Here is a 12,951-nt window from a genome sequence, read left to right as displayed (position 1 = left end):
AAGTTATTTTATCATAATAAAAAAAAATTTTTTTCCAAAACATAAGATGGTTTTGTTCGTGTTTGTGTTGCTTTTCAAAGACTTAAAGAATTACTTTGTTCACCAAGTCCATTTTGCGAACTTCTGTTTCTACTTGTTCTCTCGAATCTTTTAGAACAGCATGCAATTGAAGCACTAGAATGATTTTACTATTGCCCTCTTGACCAATGAATTGCTTGGGCTCAGGTAACCCTTTCGCGATATCATCAAACGCACTCAAGATTTTTGGGCCAAAGTGAGGAAATGCACGAGCAAGATGAACAAAGCCTGGGATAGCCTTGACCAGAAATTCGGATGGCACGCAGACATTGGAAGGTTGTCCTTCTCGTGTCAGAGGAAATGCAATGCGAAGTAAACGAGGGAGTACATGTTTTTCTGCTGTGATTAAGCTGACGGATAATAAGTTACTTGAATGCTCAAGGGCGCAACTTACTAGTTTTCTAAAGGGTATTTTTCACATAAATGACATGCTATTAAGATACCAAACACTTGTTTTTCTAATTGAGGTTGTCTTGTGAGTTCAGGAATAAAACTAAGTACAATATAAAGCGAGGGTATCAGTTTGACAACGACAGGGATCAAGTCTGTGGAGTAAGTCTGAAAGTGAAGTATTTTGGCTAAAAGCATATCTCGATCACCATCAATAAAGATAGTATGAATAAAATCACATATCAATTTCCTTGATTTCTCTAGAGCATCTAAAGGCATGATATGAATACAAGTACTATCGTTTTTAACATACCTTGATTGTCTTTATCTTTTGGTTTTGCTAGACAAAGCTCAAGTAATAGTTGGATTGTGAATGAATCTTGTGCGTTAACAAGAGCCATTACATTACGTGAATTAATAGAATGATTCTACTCAACATTATTTTCCATTTTTCTTTTTAGTATGCTTTCACTTACTTCAGGACGAGAGAAATGAGTATGGTATCTCTTCCAAATACGATGCCTAGACATTGTTCGAAGACATGATAGAATATGTAGCCAAATAGGTAGTAACTGTTCAGATCTAAATATACGTGAATCACATTTAAATACGATATGAATATCTTGATTCAAATCATTCAATGTATAATTGCTTGTCCTGTTTATGTTATTTAAGTAAAAACTCAAGTCTAACTTACTCTGGAATTAAATAGTTGATGGTCATTGCCCACAAAGTATGCGGTATCACACGATTGAATGTTTCCCAAGTGGATCTAAAGGCTTCTGCAATTCTATCATCCAGTTTGTTTGCTAAACATGGGTCCACAAGTGTAGATAGCATGCATGATATATATCCTTCCTTCTCAGGAGCAGCTATTGTTTCTAAAAAAGATAGTGCTATTGAAGCATTCAGCCATAATAGATTAGGCCCTACATTGTAATATACCTTCAATCGTCGTTGCTGGATTCAATTCCCATTGATTTAGCTGATGCTGCAATTGATCTAGCGACATTGTCTTTGGTCTTGTATGGTGATCCCATGATACATCTTTCCCTTCCTGTATCAAAAAACTCTGAACATCAAAAAACTCGGGAAACAAGTTGGCAGCAAGTGCCAACAAATCTGAATAGATTGCTTTGTAAGGCTGTCTTGCTTGAAGTTCAACATAGTCTAGAATATATCGAATCGGGATACGGTCTAATAGTTCATTCGAGTATTCTATAGACAGGTCATTACACGCTGTTCTTTTTATATATCGTCATACCCTCTTGTACAATAGAATTGTTAGAAGAAAGAGCAACAAGCTTTGGTTCAGTGCGAAATGCGATTATGTAATCATTGAATGTCAAGATATATAAAAGCACAAGGATTTGTGTAGGGGAAATAGTTGTACAGTCATCAAAATAGGGTTGAATGATCTCTTCAGGTATCTTTTGACATTGGTCAGTCAAGAATATACTATAGAAACTGATCAATCTCGGTGCATTGATCTAAAAGGAGTACCTTTGAACGAATTCATCAATGACAAGACTAAACTTGGGATGAATAGGTAATGTCGCGTCATTCATCGAATTCAATAGCCATGTCTGATAGTCTATATTGTGAAAAACGCGTGCTTTAAGTAACTGGTAAAAAGAATCGAGATCAAAAGATTTTTTAATCATGATACTAAAAAAAAAGCTTTTTCTTTTATTTCTTTAAACTGCACCTTTTTTTGTTAGATGAATGGAGCCCAGCCTAAATGATTGAGTTTTTGCATGAAATAAAAAAAAATGCTTACCATGATACATTTGACAAAGGTTTTCTTTACTTGTTGCTTCTTTAATCAACCGGTTCACTTCACTATTGATTTGTTCAGGTTTTGTATCAAACTTTGTCCTTAATCGAATCATGTCTTGTGTTGCTTTACTTCCAGAAACGCGCAATATATTTCTTGAACCATTCTATACAAACTATAAGTAAACGTTTTTTTTTTTTGTGTGTATACTTTTATATTACATTTCGAGCACTTTCAATCTCATTGATGTGAGTCTCAAACACTGCCAGTAAAGCTTCACGATTGTTAAGCAGGACTTGAAGTGTAAGTTCGCATGTATGTTGAAAGATGCCTTTATATCCTAGCACACCTAAAGCATCTACCAGGTTATGTGTGAGACGAAATGGTACAATTTCAGGCGTAGGAAGTCCTGAACCACTCTCAAATAACATGTTGAGGTCAACATGTACACAATCACCGTTCGTTTGATCAAACATGATATTTTCAGCGTGTCGATCACCCAGACTATGTTGATATGAATGATAAGAAATAAGCCAAACAACTTACCCTATACAATAACCAACAATAGACATAACAGCCAATGTTTTTATGTATCTTGTTCTGCTGTTTAACCATTGATTAGGTTCAGGAAAGTTTTTCAAGAACCATTTATAGAATACAGAAGGAGAACTTGTTCAACATGAGTGGATATGATTCACGTTTCTCCAAGACTTACTTTGCTAAGCATCTCTCAAACACTTGAAGTTTTTCGGGCACTCGGCCCAGCTTGATCTTTTCGAGTTTTGCACCAATAGACTAAATAGGGTTATGCATTGTTCTACAAATAAGCACTTACATTTACAGAAGCATGTCCTTCTGATACCCAGTAATCGTTGACAATGGCTTTCAAAGCATTCAAGTTATCAATCCATTCAATCAAACCCCATCGATGCCCTAAAGGAACTACGGCAAATGTTCTAATGTCTATGAGCACCATAAGTCTATGTCTATCCGTTTTTTTTTTTTTTTAAATGGGCTTACATAAACCACTATCACGAGCCTGTGGATTCTTTCGAAGGAATGTATTGATCATATTGCTAAATTCCATGGTTCGAGCATCTTTACGAAGATCATCTTCTTTCTTGACCAAGAATTTATACAGCTTACCATCAGAACCTACAATCGTGATACGTTTTGGCATTTGTAGAGAACGCATCACTAATATCTTGTGCTCAATTCCTATACAACAATAAGTATGTCTTTTGATTACAACTATACTTGCGTGCAATTGTTGGCAAATTGCTTGGAAAAGGATCAAAGTTTCTATCTGACTTTTTGATGACTTCAGGCTGTGTTGGTAACATACAACTCTCTCTTGGCATATAAAGATCAAGATCACGAAGAGGCAATAAAGATCCTGTTCCAAACGTGGCCATGTCAATTGAGCCCAAATTTGATTTAGGGTCAAAATTGAATTCGGATAAATCATGCAGAGCTTCTCGCAACTTGAATGCTTGGAGAATGATAGAAGGTATAACTGTATGGCTGTATTTTTCTTTGGCTTTTTGAAAGATTTGCTTGATTCGTGTTCTTACTTTGGTAATAGGTGACTCTAAAGCACCTAGCATAAGCCAAATTGTGTTTCGAGGATAAGCAGCAAAAACTTCAAGAATTATTTTCATGAGAGATGCTGCAACCATATCATTATCAATTGAGAGATTAGAAATAAATCTTGGCAAAAATAAAATAAACTAAGCGAAATCATAAGTATTCAGGTCGATATGTCAAATGTCATTACTTGAAATAAAGGAACAGAGATAGTTATCCTGTGCATGATTTCGTTTACTTCCTTTATCTTTGTGGTAATATCAGGGGCCATATTGGGTGATCTATAGAAATGGTTTAGAAAATAAATATCTCTTTTATATATATATACTCACTCGCTCTTGATCTCACTGCCTAATGTAGCCACTTCAAACCAGCAATTTAACAAAGTAGACATAGAGCTATAATAATACTTGGACCCAAATTCAAGTGCACTGATAGATCTTTTCACAAGATAGGCTTTGATATTTACTCTACAAAAATGAGGTTATTTAACTACTTGAAAAAGACTATTTCTTACTCGACAAATTTATCTTGAGTTTCTTTTAGTCGCTTAGCATACCACTTGACACAATTATGGTTAGCTTTTTCAGCTCTAAAAGATCGTTATTATCTTTTCAGAATTATAATCCACTTACTTTTCGCCATCAAACTGCCCTTCTCGATTGATGATCTTGACCATACTCTTGGCGTCTCCTTCGAGATCATTTTCTAAATCAATTTCAACATATAAAAGTGCTTCCTATGGAACAGGTCAATCCTATCATCTATAAATGTACTTTCTTACTTCAAATCCCACACCACCATGATTGATCTTGGAAAGCAATAATTCTGCTGCTTCTTTAGGATATCCATCTTTCCAAAGCCATTTGGCTCTATCACGATAGAGGGTTTGTTTACTTTGTTCTTCTGCTTGCTGAATGGCATCTGCAGCTAATGTCATGTTCCCCGCTTTGCGGTTAATTTTAGCAATAGCCAGCCATGTTTGATGAGCATTGACACTGAATTGATTCGTGGGTCGAATATCAAAATAAGCAGCTTTACGTAGCTGTAACAGGTTGAGTTGATATTGAGCATGAGGTATGATGTTCTTAAATGTCTTTTTCCATCGTTGTTCAAGTTTGTTTAGGTCTTCAGTAGGGTCAGTAAGCTCCCAAATTTTTTGTGATTCTTCGAGTTCTTGCAACAATTGTAAATCAAACAAAAGAGGATATGATTTACGATAAGATTTGCTATGAGAGATAGTAAGCTGTTCAATTACTTTATAACGAGCCTCTTCAATGCAAGATGCTGCATCTGTGTAATTCTTTTTACGCATATCATTCAAGATACAGCCTATCAGTGCAGGTATATCACGATGTATAGGCAAAGATACCGTTTGGTCGAGCTTATCCCAGTTTTGTAAACGCCAGGCTGCATCAATCTTATATGAATTAATGTTGGGAAGCCAACGAGGTAAATCATGAAGCATCGTATCAGCCTCATAAATCATTTTGTCATAACTTCCTGATTTTCTTAGACACTCCATATAGCCCATATAGGCTGATAAATCCGAATCCTTTTCACGGATCTTTCCCTTGTACAATACTTGTGCTTGATCCCATCTTCCTAAAGACTCATAGCGAGTAATACGCTCATCTAAAGTAAGCACAGTGGTATAGGTATCCATTAAAACCTTAAGGTCAATAGGGTCTTCAATTTGAATATAGATCTGTCTTAGATAATCCATGATATCATGATCCAGTTGGCCGTTCTTCTTTTCCTTGATAAATGTCTCAAACTGCATTAATGCTTGAGGATAAGCCTTGGTATGGAAAGCAGCAATACCCATATCTCTTCGAGGTATCTCTTGTAGAAAAGTATTGATACGTTTGACTTGGCTTTCTTTTTCCAGGTCGTTGCGTCCTACACGGTTCAGCCATTTACGACAATACTCTGTTGTTTCTACGCAGACTTGCAGAGCATAATGATTGAATGTGTTTTTACCCAGGTCATGATGAGGATTCAAATTGGCATTGACATGAATCACATTCATCAATTCATCAATAATACCCCGTATATCTTCAGGAGAGCCAGAAAGCAAGTTATGCAAAACCAAGTATGGGATCAAATGGCGAGTGATGTCTAGCATATTGGATTTGACAATCGGTATAAACGCCTGAAAGACTTCTTTAGCCACACCTTCTGAACTATGGACCATGCGAAGAAACCAAGCTTGTAGCCAGCCCTTAAAATTCTGTGCTTTGGCAAAGATAGGATATGCACTTGTATGCGTTTCCCATGTGGCTTCATATGCAGCCACAAAGAATGGTGCTATGAACTGTTGAATTGAATTAGGTAGTTTTCGCCATCGATAAGCAGCAGGATTGACTCGTTCATCTGACTTTGTCATATTTTCGATAGGCTGAAATCTAGCACAATCTAAAAGAGGCTTGATAGCATATTCAATACATGCACGCATGTTGTTATCGTTGGAAGCATTATGGGCAGGATAAAGATAATTGGTAATCAAGTCACATACAAACTCGCCTACTTCATCTTCTCGTCTAAAGTTGTTCATGATAAACACTGTATCGTCAATGGTAGATACACTGATCAGGCCAGGATCCAAAGCCCCTAGTTTACCAAGGCAAATGGCAGCTTTAAGAGAAATAGGTTTATGGGTTGCGTACTTGTGCAGGATATAGAGCAATCGAGAATAAAGCGTTTCCAGGTGCAGACTTTCATTTGGATAGTCTGTCAATAGTTTTTGTAACTTGTCTAATGCGATTTGAATAGGCATATCATCTGCTTCACAAAGATCTTTCAGGATGTGCTCTAGTTCTTGCTTATAGAGTGTTTGTGGGTTTGCAGATGTAGCCTTAACTTTAATATGTTGCTTTAAAGCGTTGAATTCTTTAAACTGAGGTAATAATGGCAAGTTTGAATATTGATTTGCTTCAAATGTATATCCTGTAACTAATAAATCTTCAAGTGTTTGTATGACCTTTTGACGTATCTTGGCTTCAGAGACTCGAAACAAGTCAATCAAACTCTGTGTGATTGTATTCAAATGCTGCGCTAATATGTTTTTCGTCACACAGCTGATAAACATGGTCCATAATGATAATGCTTGTGATTGCATGCCAGACAATTTGTTGACACCTTGAAATAATTTGATCAACTAAGCATAAAAACGTTATTTTATATGTATGCTTCAAGACAATCTTACATGCAGTATATAATTCTCTAGTTTTTCATCAAGCAGAACCATGATTTCAATCATTGATTCTAATGCAAAAGGATAATGAATCTTTTGATTACCATTTCTTTTAGTAGAAATATAGCCATTGACTTTTTCCAAGATACCAAGCATATATAGCGAAAGATGCTCAGACAACTTCACATTCGTAATGTGGCTCATGTTCCGTAAAGCATCAATAGCCTTCTGTTTCTGCTTCACATCCCCTAAATTCATGGCCAGGCTAATTGTGATTTTGGTCATGTGTTTTTGTGCCAAATGTCGAATAGGTTCTTTCACTCGAAGAATTTTAATCAGACGTTCAATAACAGACTGAGCCACTGTTTGATCTTCTTCCATAGTAAGTGCGATAATGATATGATGTCCATTCTGTTGGCAAAGAGTGACAACCTTTGTTTCCAATGCCAAGGCAAGATTGGCCAGGACATGCTGATCGTGACAAGTGATTGCATAGTACAGTGCAAAATGCATATTATGTAACAAGAACTGGGGTATGTCATAGCCAAACAACTCTGAAATGTTACCAGCAAGATCAGAATCCACAGACAAGATACGAGTAACAAATTGAACGATTTGTTTCATTTGTGAATAAAACAAGACAGAGACATCTGTATTGCCTGTTTGTATGCTGATTTCTCTTATCTGTTCAATCAGATTATGGTTCTGATCATCTTTTGTTTGTGTGCTTGTCAGATGATTAACAATCGTCTGGACTCTATTGCGTACGTTTCCATTCAGTAGATCAGACCGCAAAAGTGCTGCTGTTCCTGAGACATCTTGGTCAATATCCATGGCTTGTGAATTAAGAGGAGGATGGCTGGACATCAGGAGCATAGTTATTTTATCTTTCATGATGCCTAAAGATGACTGTGACTCAATTTGATCCATAAATTGAATTGAATTCTTTGTCAGCATACAGAGTGTATAATACAATGCTTGTGCCTAAAGAAAGAAGAAGAAGAAGAAGAAGAAAAAAGAGTTAATAGTCTATCTGACAAGTATAATTGATACAAACTCGAATATAATTGCAGTTGGGTAACTCTTTAGCAATCAAAGAGCGTGCTAAAGAAGCGAGATGGATTATATCGCCTTCATGATTGGATGGACTGAATGCAACCAGACTCGAAATAGCAATGGCTATCTTGTCTTTATGATCCTCCAATAAGTTACCTTGATCCCACAGAAGCAACAGGCTTTCTAAATGTGTTCCCAAAGCCCAATTGTCAGGGCAAACAAGTAAGCGCTCTTGGATACAGACTACAATTAAATCAAGCGAAGCCTGTTATTGGTTATTTATCGCTTTTTTTTTTTCAAGTGATTACCTTGATCAAGGTTTCTGACTGATAATGAAGTTTAATAAGATGGGCAAGTACAAAAGAAACCAAATTCCAGACTGTTGTAATGACTGGATCAGACATAAGAATACGATTTTGTACAATCAGTGTTGAGATAAAATGAATATTGATGTCCAATAAACTCATTATTTTAAGCGGATAAAGGCTCTGTAATTCAGCGAAATATTTGAACTGCGTAAATAACAACGAGTTAGTTACTCTATATATGGGCCATCAATAGATTACTTTGATCTTGTCTTTTCTCAGTATAGACGCAAGCTCTAATGAAAGACGATCAATCAACCGAACAACAAAAGAAACGAGCTAACCTTTGATTGTTTGGTTTGCTTCTGTCAAGAATTTATCGTCAGAAGGATCGTCTCTTAATACATAATTGTATAGATCTTCAAGTACTTTGCTATATATTGTAATTTGACTTGCTGACTGAGCATTTTTAGCTGCATGATGAATAGTGGGTACAAATAAAGTTGAGCAGAATTCAGGTCGAATATCCAACTGCATAAAGCTCTTGAGGGAACTGTAGATCTCTATACTAAATAAGAAGACTGATATCAAGCAGAGTTGCTTTACCTTGAATGGGATCGTTCTCCCGTAAACATTGGCTTATGATGTCTTCAGGATCTTCAAGGTAGCTCATGAACTAAACAATAAAAAGAGACGAAAGAATTCTGCATCAACAAACGCGTATTATATTTGTAGACCGCGTTTTTTCTGTTTATGATTGGCTCACTCTATAATCAACTTACAGAGATGATCAACACACAAAATATAGAGCTTTGGCAATTGCCATTCATAAGGAATATTTTATCTTTGTCATGTATGCTTTATTTTCTTTAGCACTAATGAAATATAATTCAAGCGAATGTGATGACAATTTTACATTTCAATCGCTCTCATCAGAGCTGAAGGAATCGGAGGAATCGGAGGAGGAAGAATCAGAAGACGCAGAAGAGGAGGAAGAGGAGGAAGAGGAAGAAGCAATTTCCAATCTTGCCCTCTTTTCTGGTGGTTGAATTTTCTCATCTTCGTATTCAGCCAATTTCTTTTTGTATTCTTCTCTTTCTTTCTTTGCTTCTTCAACAAAGGGCTACATGCACTATATGAGATACAAATCACGAATCTTTCTTTTCTTTACCTGTCTTTCCTTTTCTGTCAATTTTTGCCATTCGGCGCCATATATCTTTGATTTTTCTACAAAAGTGGCATTAGGTTTTTCTTGTTCTATTTTCTCTCGAATAGAATTGCTGAACAGAATAAAGCTAGTAGGAGGGGGTTTTGGAGCATGAGGATCTTTTCTCTTTTTTTGGTTTTTTTCTGTAAGCAAGATATCAGCCAAACTGTTTAAATTTTCAGAGATCTTGTTGATCACGTTATTGAGCTATTTGAAAACAAATAAGTCGATAGAGAAACAAAAAAGACACTTTTATCTTACATCGTTTCTAGACATGAATAAACCAAAAAAAAAAAATATTAATAATATTAATAATAAAGAAAAGAGGATTACAAAAAGTTAAGGGTGAGGGAAAATAAAAATGCGCGCGTGTACACTTACGGTGCTGACTACCGGGGAGAAAAAAAAACAAACCAAATGGTTACACAAATACATACACTTGTTATGCAACTGGATCAAATATAAGGGAAACACTCCGTTCATTCCAATGCTCACTCTAAAAATCGACTGCTTTTTGTATGAATACATCATTTCGAGAAATAGATTTCACACTGAGAGAAACCAATTGCACTGATGAAAACTAAAGACTGAACACTTAAAGGATAAAGATTACACACTTAAGAAAACTAATAGCAGCTACGTCCTAGAAATGTATACATTTACATTTCTTTTTTGAGGTAGTTATTGGAGTGGACATTCGAGTGAACAGAGTGTTCACCATTAAAGAAATAGAAATAATATTCGATTTGGCACATTACACACCTAGTATGCTTTTAGTCCTCAATTCGTACCTTTTTCCAGTATTAAACTTATTATACGATGTTAGATTATAGCCTGGATTTTCTTGAATAAACCTCCAATATAAACTACCTTTCTTTTTTAAATTAATCCCACAAGCCATTGATAAGCACAATAATACCAAAAGTGTACTAGCAGCCCTAAATAAACCATTATTTCTGCCTTCTAATTCCCCTTTTTTAAGTTTCCTATGTTTGAGTATACATAAAAGAACATATTTATGGTTTTGAAAAAGTCAAAAAATTGTCATTTTGCCCTTATGATCCCCGGTAAAAGTTTATATTTATTTGTAAAGGTTTTGAAGACTGGGTCCTATGGGGTAAATGTCTAACCGTCAGTCCAAAGAAAAAACTATAGAGTGATAAATATAAGAAAAAAAGGGCAGGAAACATCCCTTTTACAAATCGTCAATTTTCACTATTTTTCGATTTGTGAGCGATAGACACGTTATATACATAATATATCTTAGTACGAATCGTCTCTCTAGGCTTTTAAGACACACTCAAAGTGTTGTATTTGCAAAAGTACTATAAAAAATGTACACTACAGCTCAGAAACGAAAAACACGCTTTTGAAGAATAGCTCACTACCTTGAAGTTAATCATGCCGCGTTCTTTCAATCATTAGATGTGTCTTGTCTATATCTACTAACTTTTCTAATACAATTCTTTGATAGCTCTTCGTTTTTCGACACTTTTAATCTATCATTTCTCTTGAATTTTTAAACTTTTTCATTTTTTTAATTTTAGTTTTGGACATGACAATACTAATTTAAACTCAAAATACCCTTAAGGGACACTCCACTTACGCTAAGTTTTAAAGCATTATGAATAAAATCCTATCTAAATATTGAAGCTACTTTAAATAAACTTAAACTACATTATTGAGGGTCAAAATATTAAAGAAAGTGGTACATGTCATTAAATAACATAGTTTATTCATTTTTTGATACGCTTATTTTCGTGTTCTTGATCTACAGGATCACTAGCAGATCGTTTCTTTGTCTCTATTATATCCTCATCAGGGATTTCAGGCATTAAAAGCGAACCATCACTTGGAAACTTGTAAACAGAAGGTCCAGATAAGGAATCTTCAACATTCAAACTTTCATACTATCAACAATAGTCAATACCAGTATGCATATAATACACTTACTTTATCCAATGTAGGCACATCCATCATGTTCAAAATCATCAAAATGAACTCGCCAATGTTTTTCTCAAATGTCTCTAAAGGGTATCTTGAGGCTAGTTTTTCAAAATGAGCTTGAAGTGTCACGCCTTCTTCTACATATAAAAACTGCATAAAATCAGCAAAACTGTTTCCTGTTGTCTCGTTATTTTTTTTTCTCTTTACTTCTTTCTCTCTTTCTCTCACTTGTGTCTTATATAAATGCATTGTTCGTGTCTTGGGAAACAACAAATGGTGGTCAGCGGCACGAATACCCCATTCATCCAACACTTGTTCTTCGTCCTCTTCCTCTTCCTCTTCCTCTTCTTCATGGTCTTCATCCTCTACTTCTCCATATGAAAATATCTCAAAAATAGGCTCTAGGCCAGCCTGAGTGTCACATAAATAACTTTCGATAGCAGCCTGTGTCAACAATTCCAAAAAAAGATCATACCATCGTGGTGGCATACCACCTCCCATCACTTTTTGTCCTGCAAAGATGATGTTCATATCATGTGAAGAATCAAGTGCACGTCTAAGCATGTCTGCACTCGTACATAAAAAAGTAGGTATCGCTTCAATCAGACCAGCTGGCGGCGTAGGTGGTGAAATGCGTGCTAAATCCAGTGTCTTGAAGGGCCCTTGGTTACTGATCGGACTGTCTTCTTCCAACTGATGTACCTGGTTCATTTTCATGGCATACTTAGGCTTTTCTTTCAAATAAGGTGAACGACATCCATAGCAGTTTTGAATTCGGTGTCTTCGACAAAAGGCTGGTAAAATGGGTACCGAAAATATGCGTTGTCGTTTCTTCAAGCTGTCTTGTTCGTGTGTCGTATCCTTATCATCTAAATGAACCATATGGGATTCATGGCGTCGACGACGAGCAGTTGAATGAGCAATGACATGCTGACCGGTAGATAAAGCATCAAATCGACCAAATACGAGATTGGTAAGTTGGCATAAATGAAGTCTTTGCTCAAGTATAGCATTTGAAGAAGCAATTTGTTTATTGCAGTGGCTGGATAAGATACCTATAGGGGAAAAAACAAATAAATAAAATGACGGGGGATGAGGATGGATTAAATTACCAGCTACAATGGATTCAACTGCATTCTTGTCTTTTTCTGCTTTTGAAGCAGTATCTTGCCATACTTGTTTACGTTTCTGAACAGTATCGTCCTGTTGCTCTGATTGGGGCAAAGGTGAAGAAAGTTCTAAAAGCTCCACACGCGCTTGTCTTAGTCTTGATTGTATTGAGAGATAAAGCAAATAGTCCAGTATGATTTTGTTTGTTGATTCTTTATTTTGAGTGGCCTTTGAAGCTGAAAGAGCCATACTAGTAATAAGGGAAAAAAAACGGGGAGGGGTACACTGTTGAAACTTA

The 12,951-nt window shown here is 35.9% G+C and overlaps 4 protein-coding genes across 4 annotated transcripts; all 4 read right to left on the bottom strand.

The window, feature by feature from the left end:
- Positions 1-27: 27 nt before the first annotated feature.
- Positions 28-2,138, bottom strand: B0P05DRAFT_526413 (integrator complex subunit 2). Its single transcript, XM_051576429.1, has 8 exons — positions 1,972-2,138; positions 1,733-1,926; positions 1,414-1,686; positions 1,166-1,364; positions 945-1,125; positions 782-896; positions 473-737; positions 28-428 (listed from the first exon to the last, which is right to left on the bottom strand). Exons 1-8 carry the CDS (start codon positions 2,130-2,132, stop codon positions 83-85), a joined length of 1,734 nt encoding a protein of 577 aa, XP_051438913.1. The 5' UTR covers positions 2,133-2,138; the 3' UTR covers positions 28-82.
- Position 2,139: 1 nt separating this feature from the next.
- Positions 2,140-9,097, bottom strand: B0P05DRAFT_526406 (uncharacterized protein). The gene is made up of 19 exons (XM_051576428.1): positions 8,996-9,097; positions 8,734-8,952; positions 8,651-8,685; positions 8,393-8,596; positions 8,086-8,349; positions 7,041-8,012; positions 4,617-6,992; positions 4,468-4,571; positions 4,350-4,424; positions 4,165-4,302; positions 4,023-4,113; positions 3,507-3,975; positions 3,266-3,463; positions 3,081-3,208; positions 2,961-3,040; positions 2,792-2,914; positions 2,467-2,749; positions 2,249-2,411; positions 2,140-2,205 (listed from the first exon to the last, which is right to left on the bottom strand). The coding sequence occupies exons 1-19, from the start codon at positions 9,060-9,062 to the stop codon at positions 2,186-2,188; spliced, it is 6,009 nt and encodes a 2,002-aa protein (XP_051438912.1). The 5' UTR covers positions 9,063-9,097; the 3' UTR covers positions 2,140-2,185.
- Positions 9,098-9,210: 113 nt separating this feature from the next.
- Positions 9,211-9,944, bottom strand: B0P05DRAFT_526402 (high mobility group box domain-containing protein). The gene is made up of 3 exons (XM_051576427.1): positions 9,858-9,944; positions 9,561-9,803; positions 9,211-9,512 (listed from the first exon to the last, which is right to left on the bottom strand). The coding sequence occupies exons 1-3, from the start codon at positions 9,870-9,872 to the stop codon at positions 9,309-9,311; spliced, it is 462 nt and encodes a 153-aa protein (XP_051438911.1). The 5' UTR covers positions 9,873-9,944; the 3' UTR covers positions 9,211-9,308.
- Positions 9,945-11,297: 1,353 nt separating this feature from the next.
- On the bottom strand, positions 11,298-12,947 carry B0P05DRAFT_526397 (uncharacterized protein). The gene is made up of 3 exons (XM_051576426.1): positions 12,656-12,947; positions 11,751-12,598; positions 11,298-11,693 (listed from the first exon to the last, which is right to left on the bottom strand). The coding sequence occupies exons 1-3, from the start codon at positions 12,900-12,902 to the stop codon at positions 11,520-11,522; spliced, it is 1,269 nt and encodes a 422-aa protein (XP_051438910.1). The 5' UTR covers positions 12,903-12,947; the 3' UTR covers positions 11,298-11,519.
- Positions 12,948-12,951: the final 4 nt, after the last annotated feature.

This window comes from Gilbertella persicaria (assembly GCF_025201335.1).
Source record: "Gilbertella persicaria strain CBS 190.32 chromosome Unknown B0P05scaffold_4, whole genome shotgun sequence".
NCBI classification, from domain to species: Eukaryota; Fungi; Mucoromycota; class Mucoromycetes; order Mucorales; family Choanephoraceae; genus Gilbertella; species Gilbertella persicaria.
Note: the sequence above shows the minus strand (reverse complement) of the source record. Positions and strands in the feature narration are given on the sequence as shown.

Bases quoted from the DNA above. Each gene is read 5' to 3' on its own strand.
- B0P05DRAFT_526406 (XM_051576428.1), bottom strand. From the start codon at position 9,062: ATGAGCTACCTTGAAGATCCTGAAGACATCATAAGCCAATGTTTACGG. The intron at 6,993-7,040 runs GTAAGATTGTCT...TTTTATGCTTAG, and splicing joins TAGAGAATTATATACTGCAT to TTGATCAAATTATTTCAAGG. The intron at 2,412-2,466 runs GTAATATAAAAG...TAGTTTGTATAG, and splicing joins AGATTGAAAGTGCTCGAAAT to AATGGTTCAAGAAATATATT.
- B0P05DRAFT_526397 (XM_051576426.1), bottom strand. From the start codon at position 12,902: ATGGCTCTTTCAGCTTCAAAGGCCACTCAAAATAAAGAATCAACAAAC. The intron at 12,599-12,655 runs GTAATTTAATCC...TTTCCCCTATAG, and splicing joins AGTTGAATCCATTGTAGCTG to GTATCTTATCCAGCCACTGC. The intron at 11,694-11,750 runs GTAAAGAGAAAA...GATTTTATGCAG, and splicing joins TGAGAGAAAGAGAGAAAGAA to TTTTTATATGTAGAAGAAGG.
- B0P05DRAFT_526402 (XM_051576427.1), bottom strand. The intron at 9,513-9,560 runs GTAAAGAAAAGA...TAGTGCATGTAG, and splicing joins TGACAGAAAAGGAAAGACAG to CCCTTTGTTGAAGAAGCAAA.
- B0P05DRAFT_526413 (XM_051576429.1), bottom strand. From the start codon at position 2,132: ATGATTAAAAAATCTTTTGATCTCGATTCTTTTTACCAGTTACTTAAA. The intron at 1,927-1,971 runs GTACTCCTTTTA...CAGTTTCTATAG, and splicing joins ATTGATGAATTCGTTCAAAG to TATATTCTTGACTGACCAAT. The intron at 738-781 runs GTATGTTAAAAA...TCATGCCTTTAG, and splicing joins AAAAGATAAAGACAATCAAG to ATGCTCTAGAGAAATCAAGG.